Here is a 15,297-nt window from a genome sequence, read left to right on the forward strand (position 1 = left end):
GGCGGGGTGTGGGGGTGTCCCGGCGGGGTGTGGGGGTGCCGCGGCGGCGTGTGGGGGTGTCCCGGCGGGGTGTGAGGGTGCCCCGGCGGGGTGTGGGGGTGTCCCGGCGGGGTGTGGGGGTGCCGCGGCGGGGTGTGGGGGTGCCCCGGCGGGGTGTGGGGGTGTCCCGGCGGGGTGTGGGGGTGCCGCGGCAGGGTGTGCGGGTGCCCCGGCGGGGTGTGGGGGTGCCGCGGCGGGGTGTGGGGGTGGCTCGGCGAGGCTCGGGCTCCTTGAGGTGCCCCGGCGGGGTGTGCGGGTGCCCCGGCGGGGCTCGGGCTCCTTGTGGGGAAGCAGAAGCCGTGAGCGGGGCCCCGGGGCTTTACCGCTCTTCTGGGGGCCCGGAGTGACGCTGCTGTGTGGTCCCTTTGCAGATGATGAGCTGAGCCTGCTGGTCATCATCCTCGACACCAACCCGATCTGGTGGGGGAAGAGGGCGCTGGGAGAGGCTGAGGTACGGGCTCTGGGCGCTGGAACTGCTGATGGCCATTTCTGAGAGAAATTGTCTCATTTTCTTTGACTTCTGAACTGTGCTAATGTTGTTTGCTAAAGCAGGTGTAATGGATATCATAATACCTTTTGAAATATCTACCCAGCATTCTGTATTCATTGGAGCTTTTATAACAGCATCTCTTTCTGCATCTTCAAGTTTTTTCAACTGCTGTCATTCCACAGATTTCTGCTGAATTGGTTTTCTGTAAATGTTATTGTGCTACATCTGCTCTATTCTTTTTTCCAGCAGTTCACCCTATCGAAATGCATCGATGCAGTGATGGTGCTGGGAAACTCTCACCTCCTCATGAATCGCACCAACAAACTCGCTGTAATAGCAAGTCACACTCAGGAAAGGTAGAGCTGCTTCTGAACAGTGTAAAGGTTTCGAGTTTCCTGTATCTTTCTCCTGATTTTCTTGTTTGAGTGCAAGTTACAAGTGTGTATTATATCATTGTCCTAAAAAATTAGCTGAAACCATGTACGAAAGAATCTTAATGCCTTACAAAACAACAAAAAGACTTGGAAGACAGAAGGGAGGTTTAAATAGACTTAAAATATATAGAGAGAACAAGAGAATGATAAATATGTGTGGAATGGAACAATGCAAGTGGTAGAAGTTCCCTGTTTAGGGGATATTTTTCTCCCAGATGTTTGTGAGTCTCAGGATCTACCCCCAAGTGCAGCCATGGTATCTCTGCCAGTTCTCTTAAGAGATGTCTTGATAGGAGGGAGCTGAATGTGGGTTTTACTCCAGATTAGGTTGAAGGTTACTTGCCTTACATAATCTCTTTAATGTCTAAAGTATTAAAAGGATTTTAAATTAAACTTCAGAGGATTGCTATCTACAGCTGGTTCATTTATAGCATTTTTTCTTACAAGGTTAAAGACAAAACATGAATACTTTGTTTTTCCTCTGTTTCAGCCGTTTCCTGTACCCTGGGAAGCGTTGGGCTGCTGCAGATCCCTTTGGAGAGGGAGGCCCTTCCATGGAATCTAATTGCTCTGGCAGCAAGGATGGAAAATATGAATTATTAACAGCAATAAACGATGCAATTGCAGAAGAGATTAAAGACCTCATGACAAAGAGTAAGGAGAAGAAAATTCTAGGGTTAATGTGCAGAATTGCAAAACACTTGGACTGTCAAAGAGTTGTAGAAATGTCCTCTATTTTCATTGCGTGAATTTTAATTTGCTTAAAGTAGACGAGTTTATTATTTTTGACACTTCAGGCCTCAGCATTAATATTATTTGTCAAAGATAAAAATGTGTAGTATTTTGTATTGTCAGGTTCAGTAGCTGGTTTTATATATAAAAGTAACTTTTGCAACTTTTCTTGTATTGCAGCTGAGATGAAGGGCCAGCAGACAGAAACCCTGTTAGCAGGATCACTTGCTAAAGCACTTTGTTGTATCCTTTTGATCACAGAATCTTCAAAACCTTTGTGTGTTCTTAAGAGTGTTTCTTATAATACTAATTTTTACTATTCTTGGCTTTTTATTGTACTTAAAACTGAAACATTTGCCTGGTAACTGTGCTTATCAAAATGTGTGCTGGCCAAGGTGATGAATGTGTGGTGTGGATCATGGAGTTATTTCCAAGAATGGAATGTAGATTCCTTAATGTCAGCTAATGTAGATATCAACAAGATGGGAAAAGACCTAAAAGGTAGCATCTCTTCTCCTGTTTTCAATACCTGAATAAATATTTTAATCTGAATAACAGGTACACACAGACAAATATGCATGTTTTGACACACCCCCATTTCCAAAATTGGCACCAATAGGTAGAGGTTTATTCTGATCATTTGAAGCTGCCCAGTTTAAACAAGTTAAAGGACTTGGTCATTAGTCCACCTTCTTAGGGAGCTTTTCTGTTTTCCGTGACTAGAACTGTAACTGGAATTTCCTTGGAGTAACTGGAGGTTGAGAGGAATTAGTCCATAGATAATTGTCACTGGGACTGGAAATAGTTTCATATACGTATTTTATCTGACCTTTTAGATCCAATGTCCAAGATATTCTGAGGTGTCAGATGCTACAGAATTAAAAGGGTGATACAAACAATGTGCTGATGCATTTCTCTTTCTTTTTAATACTTAGCCAATCAAGAAATTAAATCAAGGATTCTGGTAAGAACTTTTGCTGTCACAGTTTTCTTTTAGTCTTGAAATCCAGTGATATGTAGGCTAAGGAGTTTGAGTTGTTTTATTTAGGTCATAAAAGCTGCAGAAGACAGCGCATTGCAATACATGAATTTCATGAATGTGATCTTCGCCGCACAGAAACAGGTGAAGCTGGCATTTTTTTTCATTTATATTATCTTTTATTTCTGTGCAAAGATAATACAGTTGTTAGTTTCCTTTATGATTACATAAATTATAGTGCATCTATAGTGGGAACAAGTCACGACAGTAACACTGACGGGGCTTTGTGGGTTCTGGCTAAATTTGTTTTTCATGCATTTCATCTCTTGCAGAGTATTTTGATTGATGCCTGTGTCTTGGACTCTGATTCAGGTCTTCTACAACAGGTACAGAGTTCCTGCTCTAATTTGCCATTTATATTAACTCATAAATATACTTGACTTAGGCAATTCAACATGTTCTTCAGCTCTTTTCTTTCCTTTAATCAAGAGTGGGTGTGGAAATATGTTCAGTGGATCTGACAGTTCTGACATGCAGGCCTTGTGCAGTACGTGGATATTTTAAATGCCCTGTTAATGTTATCAAACAACAATCTGGTCACTGTCTCTGCTTTGCAGGCCTGTGATATTACGGGTGGCATATATTTGAAAGTGCCCCACATGCCATCCCTTCTGCAATATTTGTTGGTAAGTCACTTAAAAGACACTTTTCCTGTGTCAGATGTGAAATATTCACTGATGAGGTAATACAGGAATACCAGTCCAATTCACAAGATATTTTTCTCTATTCATGCAGTGGGTTTTTCTCCCTGATCAAGAGCAGAGATCACAGCTCGTCCTTCCACCTCCTGTTCATGTTGACTATAGAGCTGCCTGCTTCTGTCATCGAAACCTCATTGAAATTGGCTACGTGTGCTCTGTGTGCTTGTCAAGTAAGTTTATAAATATTTAACAGTCTGATTTCGTACATTCGAATGACCAATTTTAGTGAAAGCCAATTCTTTGATGTTTCAGTATTCTGCAACTTCAGTCCTATCTGCAGTACCTGCGAGTAAGTGTTTATTCTTTGTATTTCAAGGGTGGGTATGGGAATATGTTCAGTCTATCTGACAGATGCTTTTCCATGTTTTTTTTTCCAGGACTGCTTTCAAAATATCATTGCCACCTGTCATGAAAGCAAAGAAGAAGAAATTAAAGGTAGCTGCATAGCAACATTATGTAAATAGATCATTACTTCCTCCAGTAATTCCATGGAATGGAACCTACTTGAGAAACTGATGGCACTTTTTATTGGATATGAAAGAGAATTGTATGCTGTGCTATTACTTGTTTCTTAGGGGATAAATATTTAAGATGTGTGTCTTCTATGCAGCCTGGTAAGTAACAAATCACTGTATGACCATGTAATCTGTGCTGTTTTAATTACTAATTCTTAACTGTAAGAAGAACAAGAAGTTACATTCTGGTAAAGAGACATGGCCTGTGAATTTGAGGCTATTCTGGTCACTGCAAAGTTTCACACTTCTGAGTTATTTTTGAAGTCAAGAAAGCTTCGATTCTTTCTGTATGTTGGTGTAAAGTTCAGAATGCCCATTTCTAGTGTGTAGGATCAGAATCGTAGCACTGCATTGTTCAGGGACTTCAGCTTCTTGCTGGCAATATGAGCCATCATTTTCAAGATGGTTTGTGAGCCACTTGGAAAAAAAAAAAAGAGGTGCTAATTGCCCTGCATGTGCACTCACATGTATTCATATTCCTGTGACTGTACTGTCCTTGTGGTATTTCTTTCTCAATTTGGTATCTCTTCATTTGTGAATAAAACGGCCTCCCTTTGTTTAAAATAACGTCAATAAATGCAGCCTAGCCGGTTAGTCTTCAAGGTTTTATTTTGAAACTGGAAAACAAAAAATGTAGTTGTAATATGATAACAGGCACACTTCTTATTTTTAATATGCGGGTTTCCATCTGACATTTGGCAAGAACAAAGACTTTTGGGGTTGTGTCTTTTATGGCAGGACAGGAAGGTCTGCCGTGTACTTCTGAACGTGGCTTTCATTTAAAGAAACAATCTCCCCTTCTAAAGAGTCCTATATAATTTGGTGGTTTAACCTTTCTCCTGAAAGGAATAGAGAGGAATTTTTTTCCACACAGAAGACGAGTTATTTTTTCCTTCCCAATGTGTATACAGGAATTTGTCAGGTCTTGATATTCACATCAGGTTTTGTCACTGTAACAGCTGCAGTGCCAGTTTTTTCTGGGCTTGCCAATGTAACAAAGCAAACTTTTTTCATTGCCAAAAGCCATTTTGTGTGAAGGCTGTATTTATAATTTACGTTGTATAAAACTTTTGTAATAAAAACTGTTTCTTTTTCAAATGTGGTCAGATATTGCTTTGATACTTAAGGATGAGTTACATGATATTCTTGGAGTTTTGTTTGAATGTAATGGTGTGATATGGATGAGGTGCTTGAGGAGAACAGGTCCAAGTGCAGTCAGGGGAGATGCTGAGGGATAGACATGTCCGGAATTGTCACCGAAAACCAGGAAATAAAACTCTAACCAGTTTGTAAGGTTAGAAAATCAATGTTACTTTATTCAATGTTGAGGTAGATGGGAACCACTCTGTAAAATGTACATCAGTTATGAAAACTTAACTTTATACATTCTAGTAAACAGAGGAATTAGTGTTTATTTGCTACAAGTTATGTACTTATTAATTAATACTCTATTGCCTATTGGTTAATGATTCTCTCACTTCTCATTCTAATTAATCCACATGCTCAGTTTGTCTCTTCTTTTGGGTTTGGGGGTTTCTCGGGTCACTGGCTTCCTACCAGAGTTACCTTTTACCCGCTTGGATCTGATTTCAGCACAATTTACTGAATTGGTTTTATTAGTTTTTTCCTTAACTTGGAAGTCCAGCCAGATGTCCTGCTGCCCCATGAATTCTGCATTCTTTCACGTTCATTATTAATAATACTCCCTCTTCCCAAACCATGCTGATTTCCTCCCCCGGGTCTGAGAGCCCTAAACTTTAATTTTTTTTTCTAACACACTTAGAGCTTATTTGCTAGCGTTGTTAGCTTTGTTCGTTTGAGCGCAGGCTCTGGAGCTGCCCCGCCGCCACCTTCGCTCCCCGGGCCCCTTCCCCGGAGGCCGCCGCCTTTCCCGCCCTTCCCGTGAGGCGGCTTCCCGCCCTTCCCGTGAGGCGGCTTCCCGCCCTCCGCGTTGCCATGGCGGCGTTTCCCGCCCTTCGCGTTGCCATGGCGGCGTTTCCCGCCCTTCGCGTTGCCATGGCGGCGTTTCCCGCCCTCCGCGTTGCCATGGCGCCGCGCTGGCGCTGCAAGATGGCGGCCGGGCGGCCGCCGTAGCGCTATGGGTTCTGCTGCCTTCGGGGCGCTGCTGCTGCTCCTGCTGCGGGCGGCTCCCCGCCCCGGGCAGCCGGCCGGCGACACCGGTGGGTCAGGGCGTTGAGGGGCCGCGGTGAATGGCGGTCTCCGGGGGCGAGGGACGGGCGGGGCTGTGAGGATGGCGGTCGGCCCGCGGCGGGATCGGCCCGGGCGGGCGAGAGGGGAGGCGGCGCAGACGCTGAGGGCTCCCCAAGGCACGGTCCTGGGCGCCCCTCCCCAAACCAGAACGTGCTTGCCCCGGAGTTTCTGCCGCTGCTCAGCACAGGGAGGGACTCGGAGGGAGAGGGTGGAGCTGTTTATGTCGGACCTTTCCACCTTGGGAAAGTCTAGAAAGAAAAATCCGGTGAAACTGCCAACTCTGAACGCTAGACTTGTCCTTGCGTCCACATGCTGAAGGCAGGAGCCCGCAGTTCCTGGATCGCGGGTAGCGGGACATCCCTGGAACAATTCATGACCCCAAGAAATTAAAAAGTGTAAGCTGAAGTCAGCAAGAAATGGTAAATATGGTGTTGCCTGAGCTGTGTAGTATCTGCGTGGGCTGTAAGTGCCATAATGTTATTTTACTGTGCCTGTTTACTGGGCATCTTCACAAATACAAACTTGTGGCATAGAAAGCTACACCCACTCCTCCAGCACGTGGCAAGAATGTAAATACAACCCTGTACTAGGCATTACAAGATATTTTTGTTTTATTTCTGACAATTTAAAGTCTAAAAGTGTAAGAATCTAGCCCAAGCATAAGATCTATATGTCTTACAGATGTTCGCTTTCTCAGTAAGCTTGTGTTAAGATGTGTTTCTTTCTTTTTCTTTTTTTTTTTTTTTTTAGTCTTTCAGCCTTCATTTATTCATATGTCAGGGCCCAGAGTCAATTCACTTTTTCTTGGGAATTCTTCAGGAGTTAATTTTTCTATAATTTTAAGTCCTAGAGATGAAGAGACAGGTAAGAACATTTCAACCCCCTCCCCCCATGTAAATAAATACGTTTGAATTATTAATATTTTTTGACACTAAAATTACTGGAAAAATGGTAATGCATGTAATTTAGTGCTTTAATAATTACTGAAACAGGAATTCCAGAGGATTTCTGTGATTGAGCCATTAGTTCTGAGTTGGCTCCGTGTCAGCTGGGCCTGAGGGTGTACCTGGAACACAAGAGGAGGTTCAATGTACTTCTTATTTCCCAGTCTTTTCTAAATGACAGTGGAATACCTCTAAAATTTTTATTTTGTTATAGGAAAATTGCAACTTGCAAATTGCAGCGGAAGTAAAAGAGCTGGAGATTGGAATTTGGTTGTAACACCTGGTGTGGTATGTAAAATACTGATTCTTCTGTTATTCCACTTCATTCCAACTTCTCTCTCAGAAGCTGATGAATGGTATAGACAAGAGCAATTTAATACAATCCATCAGAGCTGTCAAACTTTATTTTGTGTTTTTCCAGAACACTGCCAAGGTGACTGTAAGCCTGACCAGAACTCTGGAGCTGTGTTTGCCCAACGCCACCGAGTGCTGCTCCTCACCTCTGTGCATGGTGGAAACACTCCAGGTTTTAGCTTGCCGTGGTTCAGTGATGCTGGCACAGCTCCTGATCCAAGCTGAAATATTTGCCAACTCTTCCTTTATAGGAAATGTGTCAGGTAAGTGCTAAAGAAGAAATGGCATTTTGGCTGTTCTTTTCCTCTCTGTATGGAAAGATCGGGATTTGGGCAGCAATAAGAGATACTAAGCAATCATGAATGAAATTTCAAAAAAGGTTTTTACACAGAATAAACTGCAGTGTGCATGGTCTTTTTATTTGGATTCCAGTCCACTTAATCCAATTTTCTCTTCTGTTTCTGTTACAGAAAATGCAACTATCATCCCAAACCAGGCATTTAAGCCCTTGGGCTCTTGTCCTTGTAACTTAACAGCTGGAGCTTGTGATGTTCGTTGTTGCTGTGATCTGGTACTTATTTCTTGTTAAACTTTGATTAAGTGTTTTCAAAGTTTCTAGACTCTGTTGTCTGTGGGGAGAGAGAGGTACTGAATGCTTCAGACTAGATGGGCCAGAGGCTGTGTTTGGATATTCCAGTATTTCTAAAAGTAAATATGTTCTCTCTACAAGGTTGTTTGCTTTACCTGTAAGTTTGGCTTTACAGTGCCATGAGTATTGCAATTACCTTGCTAAAAAGTGGCCATTCTTTTCCCTTTCAGGAGTGTACACCAGACTTGCAGCAGTTATTCAGTGGATCATGTTTCACTGGAGTGTTTGGTGGGGATGTAAACCCACCTTTTGATCAGCTGTGCTCTTCCCAGTCAATGGAATATACCCCTGAGTGGTTTCCCTTCGTTTGTGTACAGTCTTCTCTTGACAACACACCATTTCTTGGCTATTTTTATCATGGCTCTACGTAAGTCTTACGAAAATTTATTTTCTCATCACACTCATTATGCAACCAAAAGTATAACCTGTCTTTATAATGAAAGCTACTTTGAAATTAGGGCTGTAGGTTGTGAACCTTAAATGCAAGTGGAGAACTGTCATTGGTAATGTATGAGAACAGGGGACATGAAAGCAAACCTGTAATTGTTTGTGTGAGGTAAAGAGTAAAGCCCTGTTTAATTTTTAAACTTGTCTGCAGTTCTACAGCGGAAGTTCCTTCATTCAAGATCCCTCTACAGACTTCTCCTGGGAAACCTTTCACTGGTTACAGAGAAGGAGATCCAATTACAACAGAAGAGGATGAGTATTTTACTGTTCCCCAGGTAATCACTTGGTGCTTTATGAGCTTTTGATTCCTCTTAGTTTGTTTGGAACTCCCTGCATCACACTCCTGATGGCTTTGCATCCGATTTCAGCAACTTGATGTTGGAAAGTGGTGGTGTGTATTTTTCACAAAAAACCCCTCAACCAACCAACCAAAAAACCCAAACCAAAACAACAAAGTCTTTATTAAAAGTAAACATTATCTTTCCTCATCCCCTTGCCCATCCCTGCAAAAGGTAATGTATTTTGGAGACACTTCTTGGTTATAATTATTTTCAAAAATGAAGATGAAGTCGTAGTGTACATTGAAACTACTTCTAAAGCTGCGTTTTTAAGGTGTTAACCTCTGTTTTGCCAAAGGCTGAGGTGTTTGTATAACATCAGATAGCTTGCTTGTCAAAGTGTTATGTGTGGCTGTAGTGCACACGTGGGGCATTTCACTAAGAAATAATCTTCAAATGAAAAGCAAGGGGATAGAAAATCCTTATTTCTGTGAACCACCCACAGCAATCCATGGCTGGACAGTGTGTTGGAAATGCTCCCGTAGTGTTTCTCCACAACTTTGATGTCAAGTGCCTGACCAATCTGGAGTCTTACAAGGAAGGCCTGCCCCATGACGTGAGGATAAACACTGGCACTGCAGGTATGCTGCAGAAATCCAAGCAGGAATGTGTTTCATGTTTCTCAGAGCTGCTGGAACAGAACAAACCCAAGGGCTGTTGGCACAGTAGCTAAATGTAACATCTGTGATATCTGGTGGCCGTAGTTCAGCATTTGGGGATGTTCTGTTCCTGTTTCTCATGACCTTCTAGCAAGTGTCCCACTGTTTCCCAAGATTTAGGAGATAAGAAATAAAGGGATTGGCCTTTGTTTCCCATTTACGTGTTCCTGGTGACTCATAATGGTTCTGAACAGCATCACTCCCACTTTTCATTTTCAGACTGTTGCAGAGCCCTTTTTTTGTCAGGAGGGTGCAGCATCAACATTTTAGAGCTAGTGAGAAGTGGTTACTTTCTGTGTTACAAAAGCATGTACTTAGGAAGAGTCATTCTGGAGTTTGAGATAATGTGATTACCAGCATGAAGATATTTTATTTTATGCTCCATAATAGTCTAATTTTGTTTGTCTATGTAAGACCCAGAGATAATGAGCTGTGCTTTCAAAATGCATAAACAGTCTGTGCCTTTACCAAAATTACTTTTCTAAATAATTTACTACTCAGTTTTCATAACAACAAGGATTGCACCTTGGATGTGAAAACAGAAGTCTTTGCTTGTTTTTCATTCTCAGACTTCCTTCAACAAAATGTTGTCTATAGACCCATCACTGACAGGGGCAAATTCATCACTGAAAGTGGTATGTCTCTTCCATTTAATTAATGTTTCTTACTTAACCTGGATTGTATATGAAATAGATTATTTTGATGTCTAAAATGTTTACCTGCTGCAATTCTTAGGAGGAATCCTGTATGTTACCTAATACTGAAAAAGTAAACTGGCTTCCTGCAAAGCAGGAAGTATTTAATTGACTCCAGTTCATTACAGCTGGTCGGGAAATCAGGTTCCTTGCCTTGTGTACATGAGGGATTGCACCATTGCACATTGAAACAGTAAAATAAACTCTGAAAAAGATGAATGTTGTAATTTCCAGAATTTTGCCAAGGTTTTAATGTGTTCTTTCTCATCTGCAGTAGCAGAGCTTTCTAATTAGAATGGTTTTCATTATGACCTTTTCGTTTTTTTTTTCTTCTGCCAGAAAGCCTTCATGCTGCTGAGGTTCTGTGTCAAAATGTAACTTTTGCAGAACATTATAAATTCATTTGGAAAGACAAGAACATTGAGCAAGTAAATGTCACTGTCTTCCTTGGAAGCTTATGTGATGGAGGTATCCTGACATTTCTTTTACGATTTTTGATTTACTTCTTTCTCTTCTGCATGGAAATTCTGTGATAGAATTGCCTATTTACTATTTTTTCTTAAAAATAATTTCCCTTGGACTCTAGAAAGAAAAGTATGGGGCTGAGTTCCATTAATTTGTGTTAATTTGAATCCTCTGTCACTAATGAAAGACAGAAGTTTGTGTCCTACACAGAACATACATTTTGCTAATTTACTTATTTACTTCTTTCTTTTACCAGAAACACTGACACAAAGATTCACTGTCGAATTTCTAAGTTTAAAGAGTACTAATGGAGAGGAGCTGTTCGAGAATCCAGGTATTAATACTTCATTTTGCCTATTTAAAGTAAAAAAGTTTGTACTCTATAGATTATTATCAGTGATTACATTCTGTATTTCTTTTGTACTTCTTTATGTTGCCAGCCTTCACCTTCCTGCCTTACTGCACTGCCAATAGCAGTGACTGGTTCTTAGGCTTTTGTTACATAGATATTGATTATTTAAAGTGGGGCCATTCCCACTGTAATGGAAATGTCATTTACTTCAATATTGATGACATTTACTCTTTAAACAATGCTGATGCTTATAGATTCTTCTACAGTGTTCATAATCTTCCCTTCTACATTTAGGATATCAAGCTGGAAAACCAGTGAGAGCTGCAAATATGAATTCTTCTGATCCTCTTGGAAGCCTAAACATTTGGCAGCCAGGTATTGGCTTGTGAGGTTGCAACTTCAATTGTAGTTAATGCTAAAATGTTGGAGCTTTGTTTGGTTTTTGGTTTTTTAAAAACATATTTTAGTTAAAAATCTCTGCCAAATTTTGCTTTTCTTTCCCAAACTTTAAAAGGTCAGTGAGAAAACCTTTAATGCTTTCTTGCAAAATTGAATGGACTTGTGTCTATTTTTGAACTATACCACATTGAATTTGCATTCTAATGTTTGATGTTTTGCACAAAATTGAAAGCTAGAGATCCAGAGGTGGATAACAGGAAAGCTCAAGTAAAAATGTTTTCATTTCACAGCTGGCAGAGGTTTATGTGCATCAGCAACTTACAGACCAGTTTTATTTGGAGTAGACTCATACTCTGGGTGCATTCTAGAAGTTGATATTAATGAAGATTGCAGCCTTTTAAGGTAAACTACACAAGCTGAATTGTTTCTCCCTGCTGCATCTGTCTTGTTGGTTGTTACATGACTGTCTACAAGTGCCTTCCATCAGCACTGGTACATTGTTTTTAAATGTTCATGTGTTTGTTTCAGCTTTCTGTGGTTAATAGTCTCACTTCTGTTTTTTAATGGGAAATCATAATAATGGTTTCAGTCTTTACTCAAATGATGATCGTGTTGGGTGCAATGCTTTGCCATTTCTTCCCTTCAGTAGTTCAAGTTTATTTTTGTTGTGTGGTAACATCTTTCAGAGGAAACTGACCTTATGATACAGTAATACTGCAACCCAGAGTGGTAAGACTTCTATTTATTTTATATACGTTCTGTGTGATGTTACATTCTTACTTTGCAGAGGAAATGTAACTGAGAAATTGAATGCATTAATACAAGCTACTCACATTGGAAAGAGGGACAATTCCAGTTACAGTGATCTAAATGACTGGGTCGAAATTATACGTAAGTGAGGCTTGTGTTGTTCTTTGTAGTCTAAATATTCCCATACAGTGAATAAAGCATGTCAAAATAAACCCAAAATGTAATTCCAAATACCTAAAGCTAGTGATATGTGTGTCTGCATCCATCCATCCATATATGTGTACACACAGGCACATAATTCAATATGTCTATGGATACTGCATATTTTACTGCCAGCCTGTACACATATGACTTGGTATTTATCCATTGATAAATTACTCCTTTAGGTGTTTTTTATAGAGAGAAAGATTTTAATAGTTACATTTAATACCTCCATTCTCCTTCATAGGCCTTGATGCATTTAGTTCTAATGTGAGCACTGGAGGCTTGAAAGGCATTTGTCCAGACATTCCTGCAAACCTGAATATTCGCATAATCTTTGCTAAAGTGGGAGCAGTGCAAGGGAGTCCCCAGCAGCAGATTCTTGCTGTGCAGACCAGGTAAAGTGAGTTGTGTCTCTGGCTATCTGACAAATAAGTGCTTCATTTTGGCCCTTGCTTACCTAACATACCTGATGTAAATTTACAACCAAAAAGGGTGGGTTTTGTTGCTTCTGGTCTTTTACATGCCTTTTATGTTTGCAACCCAAATTCCTTTGATCCTCTGAAATGAAAATTAAAGAAAGAATTAACGATTAAAAGCAGATAATCTTCGTACTTCATTGAAACATTAAATAAAACATATGATGCTGCCAGCAGCAGGCATACACGGGGCATCCCATCAGGAGTCACGTGGTGGAAGCAACAAGATTGTTCTGTGTTCTGGCTTACCCCATTGCAGAGCTCTTGGGAGCTGTGCTAAATGCTTTATTCTTTCCTGAAACAGGGAATTTTCACTTTGCAAACACTTCCCCCCCTCCACCAAGTCAATCCCTATCAAATAAATGGGATTCTGTTCCGTTTTACCTCATTTCCAGATTGTGCAAGTTCTCCCCCTGTACGATGTGGAAAATCCAGGGATTATCAACCTCCTCATAAATACTGTGTGTTTTGTTCTTTCATGCTTGTGTTTAGGCTCTAAACTTCCATTTACAGCCCTCAAGCAATAGTTATGCTTTTTGTTACAGTTACTCAACAGTCTTATGGCAGTTCCAGTGTGGGCTTGGCTGCAAAAACACCCTCAGCTTTCTTCCCATCACCGCTTCTGTTCAGTTCATTGAAGTCCCAGCTCAGCCACCCATTCCAGTGACAAGGTAGTTTTGGTAAAAACGTTGATGACCTCCCATTATGTTCAGCTGATGTAACATGAATAGCCTGGACCAAAAGGTTACTTTTTTCCAGATATCACAAGATTTATGCAGAATTTGACTGCAATCAAAATGATGTGTGCTGGCCACAGCTCCTTTATCCGTTGACGCGCTTTTACACAGGTAAAATTATAAACAATGTGGGATGCTGCAAAACATAATAAGCCATATTTTTTTGAAACATAATTAGATGTGTGGAGTTCAGTCTGAAAGTGCTTTCTGGTGGGGAATTAAATTTTATTTTTCAGAAAGCATGGTCCAAAAAGTCTGTTTAATTGTGTCCTTGACAATGCATTAATTTCTTACTTAGACTAGTGGAAAAAAAAAATTACTAGGAGTACTTTTTGGATAAGCTTGACATTTTATGAGTATCAGTTTGGCAGAGAGATTCTTTTTCACTCCCCTATGGAATTTGGAGGGAGGTGTGTTGGCTAAGGCAAAGGAGAATATGTGGCTTTATGATGTTGTTTCTGTGATTGTAACATTGTCAGTGTGTGTCATTGCCCTTGAAGGGTGGAGGAAGACTTTGTTTTTCACTCTGCCAGTAAAAATTTGCCATATTGTTAATACAGTTAATTTTTAAATTTCCTCTATATAAAACTGTGGTGGATTATGTTTTGTGGGAGACTCTGTAAACTAAATGACTGGCATTTCAAAGGGCATCAAGGCACCTGTACTCTGTTCAGAAAGAAACTGCCTGTGTTTCTTATCTGCACAACTTCTGGGATTAAAGTTATACAAAGTATGAAATTTTATAAGTATGAAGCATCTGACTTTTTTGCTTTGTACCACATCATTTATTCGGTCTTTGCATATACTTTAATCTGTATCTTTGGGTTGTTGTATAAACTAAAATTTAGCTCTCATATGCTTACACTTTTTTTTTCTTTTCTCTCCAGGAGAACCATATTCCCAGTGTCTTGCTAAAGGCCTGTTATTGGCATTTCTTATTTTACTTGCAGCAATTATGAGCAACCCTTGGTTTTCTAAATTATGGAAGAGATAGGTAAAAATTATGGAGAAATATTCTTGGATTTTGTAGACAATTTATATAAACATTTAAAGATACATAAAATCAGTACTTTTACAGCTACAGAAAATGTCTGTTATTTAAAACAAAAAGTAATAAATTATTTTCAAGCTCTAGACTCTGTGTTTGGAGTAGCAAAGTTGCAGAGTTGACTTCAAGAGGTGGCGAGTCCAGCCCAGAGGCTACAGCGGGGTTGGGATTGTCCTCATGGATGGACCATTGATCTCTCAAGCTGGTTCTCTTCTCCTCGAGTAGAAGCTCCTCTTGACAGTAAACCCCTCATGCCCACCTATTTTTGGGGCAGTGGGCAGACTTCTCACACTTCAGAGAAGTCATAACGCTTCAGCTCTTTTCATGTGCTGACCTGAAATTCTCTTTTCCAGGAAATGCTTTGCATTGACAACCTGCTGTGCCTGACCTGGGCTCCACAGGGTGTAGAAAACATCTACTCATTGTCCTTGGTTGATGAAACACAACATTTGGGATTTTCTTGTGGTTTGGATGGGCCACAAAGTTGAGGAGAGGACTGGAGCAGTTCCCCTATGAAGACAGGCTCCAGCTGGGGATGTTCAACCTGGAGAAAAGGTCGTGTGGAGACCTCAAAGCAACCTCAAAGGGACTCTTCATCAAGAACTGTAGAACAGGACAA

General features: G+C 40.7%; 2 protein-coding genes across 6 annotated transcripts in view; both read left to right on the forward strand.

Annotated features, from left to right (window-relative positions):
* The window catches only part of GTF2H3 (general transcription factor IIH subunit 3), a 5,225-nt gene extending 177 nt beyond the window's left edge, over positions 1–5,048 (forward strand). Inside the window, exons 2-13 of one of the 4 annotated variants that reach the window (XM_042034759.1) lie at positions 411–490; positions 776–885; positions 1,454–1,617; positions 1,876–1,938; positions 2,158–2,196; positions 2,631–2,659; positions 2,744–2,818; positions 3,007–3,060; positions 3,292–3,360; positions 3,470–3,605; positions 3,688–3,724; positions 3,813–5,048. In XM_042034759.1, coding sequence (XP_041890693.1) covers positions 411–490; positions 776–885; positions 1,454–1,617; positions 1,876–1,938; positions 2,158–2,196; positions 2,631–2,659; positions 2,744–2,818; positions 3,007–3,060; positions 3,292–3,360; positions 3,470–3,605; positions 3,688–3,724; positions 3,813–3,882 — 926 coding nt within the window. In that variant the 3' untranslated portion in view covers positions 3,883–5,048. The remainder of the gene's footprint in view (positions 1–410; positions 491–775; positions 886–1,453; positions 1,618–1,875; positions 1,939–2,157; positions 2,197–2,630; positions 2,660–2,743; positions 2,819–3,006; positions 3,061–3,291; positions 3,361–3,469; positions 3,606–3,687; positions 3,725–3,812) is intronic. The other 3 variants (XM_042034761.1, XM_042034760.1, XM_042034762.1) reach the window with 3 other exon arrangements.
* A 934-nt stretch (positions 5,049–5,982) lies between these two features.
* On the forward strand, positions 5,983–14,764 carry TCTN2 (tectonic family member 2). 2 transcript variants are annotated; one of them, XM_042035027.1, is made up of 19 exons: positions 6,068–6,130; positions 6,453–6,580; positions 6,912–7,025; positions 7,320–7,393; positions 7,527–7,722; positions 7,930–8,030; positions 8,279–8,475; positions 8,707–8,830; positions 9,339–9,474; positions 10,122–10,187; positions 10,587–10,715; positions 10,969–11,046; positions 11,359–11,439; positions 11,754–11,865; positions 12,251–12,354; positions 12,662–12,812; positions 13,439–13,564; positions 13,653–13,741; positions 14,518–14,764. In XM_042035027.1, exons 3-19 carry the CDS (start codon positions 6,935–6,937, stop codon positions 14,622–14,624), a joined length of 1,962 nt encoding a protein of 653 aa, XP_041890961.1. In that variant the 5' UTR covers positions 6,068–6,130; positions 6,453–6,580; positions 6,912–6,934; the 3' UTR covers positions 14,625–14,764. The 2 variants fall into 2 exon arrangements, with proteins under 2 accessions (XP_041890960.1, XP_041890961.1); XM_042035026.1 differs by lacking the exon at positions 6,453–6,580 and having other exon boundaries at positions 5,983–6,130.
* Positions 14,765–15,297: the final 533 nt, after the last annotated feature.

This window comes from Corvus kubaryi, unplaced genomic scaffold (assembly GCF_017639235.1).
Source record: "Corvus kubaryi isolate FWS band 111438036 unplaced genomic scaffold, C.kubaryi_AGA036_p1.0 37382, whole genome shotgun sequence".
In the NCBI taxonomy this organism is placed as follows: Eukaryota; Metazoa; Chordata; class Aves; order Passeriformes; family Corvidae; genus Corvus; species Corvus kubaryi.

Excerpts from the sequence above, each read along its gene's own strand:
- TCTN2 (XM_042035026.1), top strand. The coding sequence starts at position 6,049 with ATGGGTTCTGCTGCCTTCGGGGCGCTGCTGCTGCTCCTGCTGCGGGCG. Across the intron at positions 8,031-8,278 it reads TTCGTTGTTGCTGTGATCTG|GAGTGTACACCAGACTTGCA; the intron begins GTACTTATTTCT and ends TTTCCCTTTCAG. Across the intron at positions 11,047-11,358 it reads GGAGCTGTTCGAGAATCCAG|GATATCAAGCTGGAAAACCA; the intron begins GTATTAATACTT and ends TTCTACATTTAG.